The sequence below is a fragment of the Rhipicephalus sanguineus genome, chromosome 1, assembly GCF_013339695.2.
Source record: "Rhipicephalus sanguineus isolate Rsan-2018 chromosome 1, BIME_Rsan_1.4, whole genome shotgun sequence".
In the NCBI taxonomy this organism is placed as follows: domain Eukaryota; kingdom Metazoa; phylum Arthropoda; class Arachnida; order Ixodida; family Ixodidae; genus Rhipicephalus; species Rhipicephalus sanguineus.
Window position 1 is genome coordinate 282,802,347 of NC_051176.1, and position 14,579 is coordinate 282,816,925.

The 14,579-nt window shown below is 43.5% G+C and overlaps 2 protein-coding genes and 2 non-coding genes across 4 annotated transcripts in view; 2 read left to right on the forward strand and 2 right to left on the reverse strand.

Moving 5' to 3' along the window:
• LOC119379142 (E3 ubiquitin-protein ligase TM129) overlaps positions 1-3,300 on the reverse strand; it is a 30,960-nt gene extending 27,660 nt beyond the window's left edge. Inside the window, exons 1-2 of the mRNA XM_037648333.2 lie at positions 3,060-3,300; positions 575-813 (exon numbers count right to left, since the gene is read on the reverse strand). Coding sequence (XP_037504261.1) covers positions 575-813; positions 3,060-3,264 — 444 coding nt within the window. The 5' untranslated portion in view covers positions 3,265-3,300. The remainder of the gene's footprint in view (positions 1-574; positions 814-3,059) is intronic.
• Positions 3,301-3,693: 393 nt separating this feature from the next.
• LOC119379143 (tetratricopeptide repeat protein 1-like) lies at positions 3,694-13,609 on the forward strand. The gene is given in 8 exon segments (XM_037648334.2): positions 3,694-3,895; positions 4,242-4,481; positions 4,903-5,076; positions 10,101-10,137; positions 11,559-11,618; positions 11,621-11,706; positions 13,223-13,277; positions 13,455-13,609. Coding segments are annotated over 7 exon segments (750 nt in total). The 5' UTR covers positions 3,694-3,895; positions 4,242-4,259; the 3' UTR covers positions 13,571-13,609.
• On the reverse strand, positions 12,142-12,213 carry Trnat-cgu (transfer RNA threonine (anticodon CGU)). The gene has a single exon. It is a non-coding gene; the product is annotated as a tRNA-Thr (tRNA).
• Positions 12,443-12,514, forward strand: Trnam-cau (transfer RNA methionine (anticodon CAU)). The gene has a single exon. It is a non-coding gene; the product is annotated as a tRNA-Met (tRNA).
• Positions 13,610-14,579: the final 970 nt, after the last annotated feature.

Consider the following 14,579-nt stretch of genomic DNA (forward strand, 5'->3'; position numbering starts at 1 on the left):
ATCACCCAATGGCACCAAGGCACCAACGTGTCATAGGCTCTTCCAAACTTTCAGGTTTGGTGACAATATTTCATTGCAGTGAAAATTCTTATTTTATCAATTTCATTTTTTTGCTCCATGTTTAGAGCAAATTATGCATGTCCACTGAAGCTTGCAAAAATGTATGTATGTGAAAGAAAAGGCTAGCCAGCCATGGCCAGTGGTGGCTGGCTAGTCTTTACATAATTGCATAAATGTGTGCCATAAATTTTCTGTTATGATAGCACACAATTAAAATAAAGGATGGAAATATATCACAGCTTTATTATCAATATATCATTGCCAATGCTATAAAAATCTGCCTCAACAGAACACCAGGTTATCCCACCATTCTTTTAGGCGTCATTTTTACTGTTAATTTCATTCTCATGAATGCATAAATAAGATATTTATGAAATTTTACATCTCTTTGTATGAATTTTCTTTTTCCTCTCCACTTTTATAGCACTTAGGTAAATACATAGTCACCACTGTAATTCTCATTTCTTGTAAGCTGGCCCTGCCTCACTGATAGTGTTCACTGATAGTAGCCTACCTGGGAGAATTCTGCATTGATGCGCATGGCAATGATGTGCCAAGGGCTACCGTACTGCAAGAGCCGCTGGGTCACAGGATGTCGGGCCCAGTCTGCCATGGACCATGTGAAGGCTACCACAATACCTGCTGTGAACACCAGGCAAGATACGGCCAGGCCTGCCTGCCACAGCAGCTTGGACTGCCATAGCTCCACCAAGCTGTCATCTTCAATCAGGTTCATGAAACCAAAGAAGTAACCTGGGAACAAGATGTGTGACACAAAGTCTACACAAGTGTCTCAATGAACCACTTGACTGGGGCCACTGCAAAACGGACTACAAGGGACAGCACATATTGATGGTGGGATCTGGATGACTGCTGACAACTCAGGATATTTTAACGAGTACTTTTGCATTGTGCTTCCATCAGAACACAAGGAAATTGTGTCACTGCAATGGGTGAATGTCCCATTTAAGAGTGCTTTAGTATGCACAAAAATCATAGTGTATAATACCATTCTACAAAGAGCCAATTTAGTTTGGGGCTGGTTGAATGAGACAAACACTGCAATTTACCAAACTGTCGTATGGTAGTTACTTGGAGAACATGCCATATTCAGTGTTCATATGTTTTGAGTTGTTAATTAGTTGCTCTTTTGCTGTCAACTGCTAACCTCCGGGTTAGCTCAATTGGTAAAGTGACCCGCCAGGAGAGGTGTTGGTCCCATGTTCGAACCCCGAACCAGCAAGAAATTTACATCAACCAGGAAGCTTTTCTATCTGAGAAATTTGTGTGGATTTCTTTGTAGCTTTGTGCTAAAAACAGGTGCATGGCAATATTCCATTGCATAACATCTGTCTGTGACAAGCATGAAATATTTTATTGATAGTCTCAAAATTACGACATAAGCTACAAAACCAATACTACGAAATGGCCAGGACTGCTGTCATTGGTCACATTCAAAACATTTCATTAAGAATACACTGTTATGCAGGGGCTGTTCAAGGCAATATAACAGAAGCAGTGAAGAAATAAATGATTCCAGATGCTTATTTTGCATCTTGTAAAACTAAGTTTACCAAAAATTTGATCACTGTGGAATGTCACAAGAGATCTCAAGTAATTCTGATGTCGCCAAACGAAGGTCTGTTTGATTCACCTCCATCATCACCTCAACCAGTTAATGAGATGCTGTACTATGCCATTTGTTTTAGCAATGAAGCAGTAGTGTCCTCTGAACCATGCTGTTCATTTCAAAAGGTTCAATGTGGTTCACAATTATTCCTGCATTCTCTTTGCTGGCGGACCCAGGTGGGTGCAAAATGTGTGGGTATAAAGAAGCAGCACAGCAGGCGATGAAGCACATGAGCATGGTCACTGTTGACCTGCACATCTGCTGAGTGCACAATTCAGAAACGGATCACACATGCAGTTTGCCACTTTGAAAACTTACGTGGATGGTGCACATTAAGTGAACAAAACACAAGGCCTGCACCGCAACGATTTCGGAGGTTTGCATGCCCCGCTGTGAACCAGTTCAGAGTGGAGCCCGCAAATCAAATGCGATCTTCACAAGCATGAATGACAGTGGATGCAAACACAAACTAACAAATGACTGCAAGATTTCAAGTTCAAAGAAGCAACTAGTACACGAAAAATTCGTTTCCAAAAATTTCCCACTTTTTTTTTGTAACTTAGCGGCGTTAAACTCTTTAGCGGCGTCCAAGTATGCACATCTTTCTTGCACACATAACGTTTAACAATTTCACGCTTGAAGCCTCCAAGACCCGACCTCTGTTTTTTCAATCACGTTTTTAGCATTGTGTCCTCTAAGACAGTGTCAGTTTTTCCCTGCTTGAACTTCATTAAACTCAAGAGATCTTGACAATTTCAATTCTGCTCGAACTGTTAACTAAGCTAAGAAAAAAAAAAGACGTTTATGTCAACGCTTACGTCGTAAGGCAAGCTTAGATTTCGTCACGAATATGCGTTCAGGGACATTTCGAACGTTTGTAAACTACGTGACAAAGAATCCGATTCCATCATTTTCAAGTTCATTTCTGGCTTTTTTGCTCGAGCAAGTCTGCTGCGCGTCGTATTGGCGGCGAGTCACGAACCGCACGATGCTTAACACCCGACACTCGTTGGCCCGGCGCCCCTTCGATGGCAAGCGGCTTTTACTGCACGGATGCAGGCCAATATACCTTAACGCAAAAAAAGCTCAGAAAGGAGTCTTGGAGGCTTTAGCTTAGTTCGGCGCTACCCACATCCACAAATATCAGTGCGTGTAACTTAGTCGCGCGTTGGCGGTGCGTGCTAGCCACTAATGCGTAGAAGGGACACGTCACTTCTATTCATGTCATCACATTTCGTTTATAACGAACCGATCACTGTTCGCGAGTGCGCACACTGCGCCGGCAAGGGTGTCATTCCCGACATGATCTGCAACACACGGCGTAATAAAAAAAGAAGAAAAAAAAAAGGCGTAAGAAAACAGACTTTACCTAGCGGCAGAAAAGTATGAACGATAACAGTCAACAGTGTCCTCTGAATGTGGTGCTCAACGAACTTCACATCCTCTTTGTCGATGAACCTTCCGAAGAGATGTGTAAGAGTCAAACCAGCTGTCACAAATTCTGTAGGTGGCGTAAGGATATAAACACATATCATAGCATACACTACGCTAAACCATACCGCCTCAGTCGCCATGTTTATTTACACTCTGGCAGTGCTGGCTTGGCTGCGCGCTCAGCTTTATCGAAAGAGCTAAAATGTAGCCAATAAGTGGTCGGCCATTGCTTTCGGTTCTTGTACTTTCCTAGCATCTAATAAATGTGCTTGCATTACGCAAAAGCATATCCTTTAAGATTTGGAACATTCATAGAGCTTTATGAAACTCTATGGGAATATGGGGACATGAGTTGGGACACCAATGTGAAGTGTAAAATATTGCCAAAATACAGTATTATGTTAAAAATATTTATACTGTTGAGATAAAATAAAAGTCTACATACATTTTTAGATAAAGTAAGACGTTTGCATCTTGTTGTGTTTGTGCAATCCCGACGCTCCGTGCGACGCAAGAACTCATGCAAGAACTCCACCAATGTTGACAGGAGGCGCTGCACTCACAGTGGTGGAAGTGGTGGAAGTGGAACTTCTAGCCTTCTAGAACACTGTCCACGGAATAGTTGTTTTCCTCTAGCAACAATGGCCTACTGGTTGCAAGAGAATTTTTCTTTATCGCGCATTTGACTTCATTGATTACATCGCTGTGGACTTGCAAATGGTTTAAGTCAAATCTTATGGCATAGGCTCCCCGTACTAAGGCTGCGGTGTGGTAAGCTTCAATGTATGCTGACTGAATTGTGCTTATGCTTTTTTTTTTTTTGTAAAGTATGCCTTGGTTGCGATTGAAGTATGCTTTGGTTGCGAATTTTTACAAACGTGTTCGTCTACTTTTCACGGGGAAAAGGGGGGAACACCGACGCAGCATTATTGTCTCAGATTAAATTTAGTGAGCTTAAAGAGAACCAACGCCTCCTGTAAAAGGAGGCGTTGGTTCAGGGATCACTACTGCTAACTCGTTTTGCTGCTGCTGAACTATAGTTGACCACTTTCGCGTTCTCTTGAGCTGGCGGTGTGCCGTTGACAAGTACTTATCTTATTTCGTTTTTATTTTGCAGCTGTTGGTACGTGTCATCATGGCATCTAGCCCGAAAAGTACATATTTAGACGATCTAAAAAAATCGGCATCAGTGGAAGCGGGTTCTGCCGTGGGAGAGGAAACGAGCGAAGCTTCCGAAGAAAAGTTTTTCGGCACTGACCCTGAGAACGCTGAGGACGATGGCGAAGAGGACTTGTATGTTATAGATGAGGAGGAGCTCGAGAATCTGGAGAAGACCATGACCGATGATGAGAAAAAGGTAGGCCAGTGAGTGGTTCGTTGTAGTTCTTGCGTGGGTCCAGTTCTTGCGGTGAGAATAGCCACCGCTGATGTGATACAAAACACATGATGCTTGACCTACTCGCGCACGATAGTCACAAAGCTTACATCCATTGTTCGTGTTCACCAATCCCTCGTCAGGCGGGAGTTAAACTGCTACTGCTTCGTAAACATCACAAGCTCAATCCTACTCATGAACACAGCTTGTTGTGCGAGGTGGTACATGGTTCTGAGCTGGTTCATACCTTCAACTTAGTCTTTACCTCCTATTGTGTTTGCTGGCGTATTCCTGCTCAGGCCTGCTTGTTGCTAGTCGTGACTTACACTAATTGTTACTATGTGGCTGCACTTATGGCTATGGCAGTTCTCTCTTATTAATGGGTTATGTGTATTTTTCACAGGCCAACAAGGAACGTGCACTAAATCTTAAAGGAGATGGCAATGTGAGCTTCAAGACAGGCCAGTACCTTGATGCGATGGAGGCTTACACAGAAGCATTGAAGATATGTCCCCTCTCCTCCATAGAAGAACGCTCTGTTCTGTATTCAAATAGAGGTGCCACATGGGCTAGGCTGGTGAGTATACACGTCTTGCTTAAAGGGATTAATTCTGTGTTTGTGTATTGACTACATAAAGGACTCCAGTGGACATTGACTATGGCTCAAGTGTATTTGAGATATGTCGAATAAGACAGGAAGATACGTCAGGACCAAGGTGGAATAGAGGAAGTGGGGAGGGTGCGGGGCAGGTTGACTGGAGGAAATTACAGGAAGGCTGTTGCTAGGGTTACGTCCAGACGTAACTGTAGTTACCGCTATCGTTACGTCCAGTTTAAAGTCCCTAGATTTTTCCCTGTTGAAGAGCAGAGAAAATCTAGGGACTTTAGTTCGGATGTGGTGTTCCACAGACGTGAGTACATTATTCTCCTGTTGCTCGGTGAAGGCCCTCTGCGCCCTTCGGGCGCGGAAGACTAATCGTGGCTTCGCCCTCGCTCCGCGAGTGCGGCCATTTCGCTATCGCTCAATGGCCGGTTGGCAGGGTCACGGTCACACGCTACTGGCCGCTGTCGCGGCCACGCGCTGTTTAGCCCGCTCGCCTGCCCCGAAGGAGCAGGCGGAGGCGCATGTAACCCACAAGCCGCGTCGCGCCTCTCTGGCAACAGGCTTCAGCAACACCTGAGAAAAAAAAAAAAAAACACCAGCAGCGAGGTTCGAACCAGCGCCCTCGCAGTTCCGAGCACGACACGCTAGCCACTGCGCCACTGAGGCTAATCGGTTCGGTAGGTCTAACGGGCTGTATTTGTATCGTCACGCTGGACGTAACTTTTAAGACTCGTTATTCTTACGTCCAGACGTAACTGCAACGGCTCCTACCGTTACGTCTAGACGTAACGCTAGACACTTCCTTACAGGCAAGCTGCCTTGTGTTTTATAAAGGATTGAATTATTATTTTTCGGTAAGAACAAGGAAAGCTTTCATACAGCTTTACTACAGCTAGTCATAGACTGAATTAATTAATTGACAAATATGCATATGTTAGTTTCAAAATATGGTCTATATTCAGTATCCTGGAAAGATCAATTCGTAAAACTGTCTTGACTGCTACCTTTTAAGGTTGTAGTTTTCCTGCCTTGCTGTAGTAAAATCATGTGATCCTGCTCTGAAGAGACCCTGAAACGGTTTTGACATTTTTGTAAAAATGCATTGAGTCAGTAAAGCAGGTCCTTTGGATCATTGGCAGACTTATTTAAGCACTCTGCGTAAAATATGTACTAATCCATTATGAGGTTTTAAATATGTGCATCGCTACAGGTTGCAGCTGCACTGCCAATTATGCAATGTCCATTCTATTTGGTGTTGTTTTATTGTGATTATTTGTCTTATGTGCACATTATCTACCCTTCAGTATGCCATCAGAGTTTTCAGCCACCACTGCCCATGGCACATTGCGTGGGTGAGTGACGTCACACAGGCTGCCTGTCCCACTGACGTCACGACAAAATTTTCTAACCTAATCATGAATGAACGTTTCTAACCTAATCATGAATGAATGTTTTCCGTAATAGTTAGAATCCTTTATAATTTGTTATATTTAAAAAGCAATAATAGAAAGAAAACACTTTGGTACTTTCAGCAGGTAATTAATGTCATCTGCCTGCATTACAACATGCTCCATGAATCCGGTGAATTCCTACCAGCTAGATGAAGCTTCTGTCTTTGGGTGCTGCATGTTTTTTGTTGTTCTGTTTGCATCTGGTGGTCACAGCAATGGAGCAAAGCATTGTATTATGGCCCATCCGCTGAAGCTGAAGCTGGTTTACTGTTGGAAGAGATTCAGTTGCAAATGATTCAGTGGGCTTTGCAAGTTGCCACTATATTTTCTAGGGTTCTAACGTAAAATTATAAGAAAAAAAGGAAGTACTTAAAAAAAAGAACACAATAATTCTCATTAACTAATGCTTACGATACTGTTAACTCTCTGCTTGCAGTTGTATACACTTTCAATCAATCAGTCATATTGGGAAAGACTTGTTCATTTGCTATAATGTTGCAAAGACATGAAATGCACAGTGCAGAAGTGGACAGGCGATGGAAAGGCATTGTGTAGAGAAGTGCTGTGCACTTCACCATGGAGTACAATATGCATGGGCCCATACCTTTCAAAGGTGCGTTGTACGCACACACGTATACACATACATGCTTCTACTAGAATGCGCTAGATCAACTTGCCTGAAGTCCAATCTGTGCTAGAAGTATAGTACAGGTTGACTCACCATTTTTGTGTGAATTGCACACAAATATAGTATACTCTTTCAGCATTATTAAAGGGACCGACAACTGCCGTGCTTATGCAACCGTGCATGCAGTTTGCAGGTCGCTAAGATTTTGGAGCGACATAGTTTTGCTACCTACACTTCATCTCAGAAATAAAGCGCGCTGCTACTCGGCGTGGCTGTGCATATATGTAGTGACGTTTTGAATGACTCGGGTTGGCTCGTGCATCGAGAGGGTAACGACGCTGGAACAAGCCACCCATGACACAGGTGCAGGCAGCCTTGGACGCGGTACAAATACAGGGAGGTGTATAATGCCACATCCTCTCATTGTAACAGCTTGTTATTTTTCGAAAATAGTCGAAAATCTCTAAATAAAGGTGGTTAAAGGGACACTAAAGGCAAATACTAAGTCGACGTTGATTGTTGAAGTAGCGGTCCAGAAACCTCGTAGTGCTACTTTTATGCCAAGGAAGTGCTTATTTTGAAATAAAATCACGTTTTAGTGGTCCGCATCGCGTTAGCGCACTTCAAATCACCCGCCTGAAATCAGACTTTCATACGTCACTGCTGCCATGCCCAACGTTGCCCGCCTTTACTGCGCAGCCGCCGACACTAGTAGCAGCAGAGCGAAAGTAGCGGGACCCACAGTAGCAACAACGGCCATCGAAGCCGTCGCAGCTTGCGAAGCTTGCCGCAATCGTCGCGATGGATGTGGATGGAGAACTTGACAACGAGACATTGGCTCGCGACGCTGGGCTCCAATTCAGCGACTTGAGCCCCGGTGAACGCGGTTTGCTGCTGAGACGCGACCGCGTGAGCGAAGCAAGGCGCCGGGCGAAGCGCAGTTCGGCGAAAACGGAACCTTTGAACCACGCGCGCCGTTCCCCATGGCAACGCCACAGAGGTTTCTTTTTTTTTCTTTCATTAATCAAACGGAAACGAACAAACAGCATTTTATTACGTATTTTGATGCACAGAAGGTTCTTTTCTTATTGCTGCTAGTTTGATTACTAGGGATTTATTGTAAGCAGACTCTCATACGTCATCGGGATCACTTCGAAAATGTCGCACTCGTGGCACTCATTATGTGATACATTTAGCTTAATTTCTCGGTAAATAGGACACTGCTGTAGATAATATTGCCGTTTTAGAAGTTGTCATACATTGAGCTTTCACTCTGACATAAATTGTTATTTGCCTTTAGTGTCCCTTTAAGCATAGTTACACGAACTTCTGTGAAAGCAGAACAATGACAGCTTTCACAAATCGCGAGCAGTGCTGGTGGCATCGCTATCAATTCTCAGCGTTGCTGGAGGAAAGGTACGCCCGTGTTTAGAGCCTTTCAGATCGAAAAATACTGCTTGTAAAATAACTACATGCTTTTGGGATTAACTACTGCAGCTACAAACACTGCGAAGGGTGAGCTTTGTCGCGCCACAAAAAAATGGGTTGAGAAAAATCGGTTGTCGGTCCCATTAAAGGGACCGACAACTGATTTTTCTCGACCCAGACTTTTACGGCGCGACAGGAAGCTTACCCTTCGTAGCGTTTGTAGCTGCAGTGGTTTATCCTAAAAGCATGTAGTTATTTTATAAGCAGTATTTTTCGATCTGAAAGGCTCCAAACACGCATGAAAGGGACACCAAAGAGAAACAATGAATTGGTTTAGATTGATAAAGTGTGCTCGGAGAACTCTTGTGTAGTTTATTTCACCACCATAGGTTTATTATTAGAGGAGAAAACCAAGTTCAAAGTTTCACTTTTAAATTTCGCGCCGAACTTTGTAATTCGTGATGTAAAAGATTTCAAAGAGCATTTAACGTATTTTGGCGCCACTGGCTCGACGAAATTTCCACAAACTCGTTATGTAAAGTCTCTGGCCCCCTCAGAGGACAATGTACATTGATTTAACCGATTAGGAACTACGTAGGCCCAAGCAGGCGCTGTCAAAAATATGTGAGTCACGGCAAATGGTGCGGGAATTCCAAGGTGGCGTCGCCACGTGTATTTTCTTTTCGCGCGTTTTCTCAATTATTAAGTGTCTCGTCGCAGCAAGCGTGGTGTTTTTGGTATCGTGGAAGACTACTTTACTAATGCGAGAAAAATCGTTTTGCTCTTTAGTGTCCCTTGAAGGCTTGCTCCAGCAACGCTGAGAATTGATAGCGATGCCGCTAGCCCTTGTGAAAGCTGTCGTTGTGCTGCTATCGCAGTAGTTACTGTAACTATGCTTAACCACCTTTATTTTGAGCTTTCCAACCATTTTTGAAAATAGCAAGCTGTTACAATGAGATGATGTGGCTTTATACACTTTCCCGGTATTTGCACAGCGTTGTGTGCGGCTGCGGCCAAGGTTGCCTGTGCCTGTGTCATGGATGGCTTGTCCAGCATGGGATCATTACGCCAAGCGAAGGCAGCGCCACTTTGTTGCATACAACTAACGCAGGCCTATATGTACATTTTTATGGAGTAATATCTTTTATTATAAAGAAATGAACAATATTTCAGTACTAACAGAAAAGTCATCGAACGCATACACCAATCAATGGTCACGTGACCGGCTTCATCGGACCGTTTATGATTTTGCCGCAAGAGGCGCCAAAGGTCATTTTTCGCGACTTTCAATGAAGAACTAAAAGTTTGCATCCACCTCTCACGAGATAAACAGGGTTGGTTTGAGTCAATGGAATGGACAATCTTGCCATCAGTGCAGTCATCTCATTTTATGTTCTGGGCAGTTGTTGGTCCCTTTAAGGTATGTTGTTGGGGCTTTTTTATTCCATACTTGTTGTTTTCTGTCTAGCTTATATTGGTTCTCTCTGCAGGAGAAGAACAAATTGGCTATAAAAGATTGCACAAAAGGTGAGTGGCAATTTTATAAGCTCACAGTGGTCAGGGGTGGAAGTGCTGCGCCATTTGCGCCACGCTGCGCCAATCGGCTTATGCAGCGCCATCCTGCTCCAAAAAGCATTATTGCGCCGAAACGGCTCCCAAGCGGTCTTTGCTGCCCTCATGTGCCGCTCTCATCTGCGACGTGGCGCGCCCAAGCGAGCATCTTGTCGTCATTATCATTTGACGCGCCCACCGTAATGTTAATCACGGCGCGAAACAATCCGTTTCGCCGCAAGGGAGAAGCAATGAATGCGATAGCAACAAATTGTAATGTTGTATGAAGGGCTAGCAGCTAAGTCGACCGATCCCGCGTAACTCCACAAAACGCTGGTGTAAGGGAATACGGCCGCTACAGGGAGCGAAGCAGTTTTCGTTCTTTCTCTCGTCTCAACGCGAAATAAGCGGGCCGTTTGCTGACGTCTGCCGAGATAGCGCGTGCCCGCGCCAGCGACCGTGCCCTTATGGTCAAAGTTCGCAGTTGCTGCTCAAGCAGGCAGTCCAGGCCAGAGGGTTCCTGGAATGAGGGACCCTCCCACCTTCACTCACAAGCCTTTCTGTAATAAATGTTTTCTCTCTCCCCCTGAAGTGTAGTCAGATTTAGCTATGCAGTACATTGCTTATCTCTATTTTGCTCTCGGTTCACATGTCGGCTGCGGCGGTTTAATGACGTGAGCAAAAGCTTTTTTAATTTAATGTATTGTATAGGGTCTCAATGTTTTAGAATGAAGGTGACTTTTATTAAACTTTCTCTAGTTTAAGTTGTTGTTCTTGAAAGCTTCGGTGTCTTATCAACATGGACGTTTTTCATACTTCTGAGGTCTTGTCAAGTGTAGCTATCCAAAAGATCACTTAGCTCTTGTTTTCTCTGAGTTATTCCTCTCTCAGCTGTGATGTTTTAACGATAGGAAGACACACACACACACACACACTTGCAGTAAGTCTGGTAGTTCATCACTATTGAATGTTTTGTAAAAACCATTGAAATTTTTTGTTTCTCAGAAGTAAAAAAAGTCAATTAACATGTATGTTTGGCCCCAGAAATCTGCTCCAAAACCACCTTGCATTGCTCCAAAACACACCTTTTCGTGCTCCGAAATTGCTCCGAAAATCCCCTTTTACCGCTCCAAAGCTGCTCCAAAACAGCATTATTCGTGCTCCCTTAGCTGCTCCAAAAGACTGAAGTCCGCTTCCACCCCTAAGTGGTGTATTTCATAAGGGAGTTCACCTACTAATCTAATCAAAATACAGGGGGCACTTTGTCACGGCCATTCATGTGCTCTGGAGGGGTGGCTGAAATTTCACCAAGCTAGAATAAATGCTTCTTTTTAAAACTGCAGCTTTGTGTGTTGACGTAATGCTGAACCCCCTCTCCCTCCTTTTTTTTTTGTCAGCCATTGAGCTGAATCCCTCCTATTTAAAGCCTGTCTTGAAGAGGGCTTGGCTTTACAAGGAACAAAAAATCTGGATGAGGCTTTGAAGGACTACCAACGTGTCCTGGAGCTGGATCCCAGCAATGGAGAAGCGAGACATGCATGCATGGTGAGGCATTGCAAATGTATGCACTTTTGATAGTAGTTATTTCCTGTATGCTACTTATGATTACTGAATTGGACAAGGAAAGCAGAACGGTATGTCAGACAATTATTAAGCAGAAAAGTAATGTACAACAGTCTTGGAAGAGAACAGCGCTTTGCGATAGGTACCGAGGCACTGGGAGTTGTAAAGGAATACGTCTACTTGGGACAGGTAGTGACTATGGAGCCGAACCATGAGACTGAAGTAACTAGAATAAGAAGGGTGGAACACATTCAACAAGTGTTCTCAAATCATGAATGGTAGTTTACCATTATCCCTCAAGAGGAAGGTATATTAATGAGAACTAACAGACAATAATTCCAACGATAGTATAGTGGGTGTTATTTGTAGTAATTAGGATATAAGTGCGAAGAAAGTAAAGTGGACGAAAAGATAACCTGCCGCCGGCAGGAATCGAACCTGCGACCTTCGAATAACGCGTCCGATGCTCTACCACTGAGCTACGGCGGCGGTCATCCCCTCGTCCACTTTATGGGGTATATATGTGCATTTAAACCTTAGGAGTGTTAGCCAGTGCCGATCGCCGCCATGTCGTCCACTTTATGGGGTATATATGTGCATTTAAACCTTAGGAGTGTTAGCCAGCGCCGATCGCCGCCATGGCTGCGATCGGCGCTGGCTAACACTCCTAAGGTTTAAATGCACATATATACTCCATAAAGTGGACAAGGGGATGACCGCCGTCGTAGCTCAGTGGTAGAGCATCGGACACATTATTCGAAGGTCGCAGGTTCGGTTCCTGCCGGCGGCAGGTTATCTTTTCGTCCACTTAACTTTCTTCACACTTATATCCTAATTTCTACAAACAACACCCCCTATACTTTCGTTGGCATTATTGTCTGTTAGTTCTGTTAGAAAAACGAGCCCTTAAAAGTCATCTTCTTTCCTTCATTCAAGAGGAAGGTATATAACAGCTGCATCTTACTGGTACTTACCTACGGAGCAGAAACCTGGAGGCTTACAAACGGGGTTCAACTAAAACTGAGAACTACGCAGCGAGCCCCATATCCAGGAAATAGGTCTCGTCAAACAGCAGACATCAAACAGCAGGCGCCGGCAGCTCCGAAGAGAGAGAGCAAAGGCCTATATGACGAGTGTGCCTGAGAAAATGTCAGCTTCGCGCTCAGGTTGTAAACTTTCTTGCCACGCACGGCTGCAAGATTTGGCCGAGCATTCCATAGCAACGTCTGCTTTCCGCATTGTGTTTTTTCACCGGGCACGAGGGTTGGTTCATGACCCCTTTAAAGGCATATGACACTGAGATCCAGGTTAGCATCTCTGATGTGAAATGAAACCACTGCAAAAGCTGCATCTCTCTTTTCTTTTAATACACAGCTTCAATAAAAGTTGTGTCATGTGTTAGTACTTATAAACCCAGTGGCAACATGCCTGCATTTTTTCGCCTCTCATAGCCTAGCTTGCAAAATTATTCATTAATGCTGCTTTTTTTTTCCAACAGACTCTACCTGATGAAATCAAGGAGAGAAATGAGAAATTACAAGCTGAAATGATAGGTAAGATGGTGTGTGTGTGTGTGTGTGTGTGTGTGTGTGTGTGTGTGTGTGTGTGTGTGTGTGTGTGTGTGTGTGTGTGTGTGTGTGTGTGTGTGTGTGTGTGTGTGTGTGTGTGTTTAATCCTTTAATCCTTGGAATCTTGATAGTTTCTACTAAAAATTTCGTTTGTCCATGCAGATAAGTTGAAGGAGCTTGGCAACCTTGTTCTAAGGCCCTTTGGTATGTCAACTGACAACTTCAAGCTTACAAAAGATGGGGAAGGGGGTGGGTACAAAATACAGTTTCAGAAGTGAATGTATTGTAAAGTGAAACCAAATAAAATAAACACATTTTACTCATTGCCCTAGTCATGGTTGCACTCTTAACATCCTTGTACAATTTCTGCAAAGATATAAAAGTCGTCAATTTGTGCGATTGAAGACCTCTCATGCTGAAAATAGTATAAGTGTGATAGCTATGCAGGACGCTGCATGTCAATAGAACATGCAGAAATGCGTTGTGAACTTGCAACAACTGATTTCGAATGAAGAAAGAGCGCTAGAACAAGACGAAGATGAGAGGACACAAACACGGCGCTGTTGTCCTCTTGTCTTCGTCTTGTTCTAGTGCTGTTTCTTTATTCGAAATCACTATGTACCAACCAGCCCAATTCAAGATGCTAATTGCAACAACTTATTGTTTCACATTGTAGTACTTGTTCTTGAATTGGCACAGTGAAGTATGGCTCAAGGAAGAAAAAAAAAAAACTAAAATTGAATATGTGTATGACTAGTTACTTATGTGTCTAGGTTGGCCCAATATGTAGACGCACAATCACCCATATTTCTCTTGTACTATAAGCTCTCACTCGCATTATGTGACCTCAAGCTCGCTGGCACTTGCTTGTATTTATAATTGCTTCTAGTGACACTTATTGGCACCTGCTCGCGTTCAGTTGCACTAACCAATGATCTCACACTCATAGTACTTGTCCAATTACACTAACAGATACTGGCATTCATACCTCTGCTCACACTAATGGGCACTCATTCACGTTCATGTCTGCTCACTCATGTAACCATTCTTACTCGCATACTCCCTTACACCCTTTATCACTCACTCATACACACATTGCTGTGTAATGACCATGAGGATGCAAGACTATGCTTAAGGGGGGACACTGCTCTTAAAAATTTTTCTTTATTTCTTGATAGATTTTGATGAAACTTGGTGACTTTATGCATATTTGTGTGCTGATTTTAAATATGCACTTTTCTATTATATTGTGTAGTTTTTAAAGTATAAAATATTTCATGTGCCTTT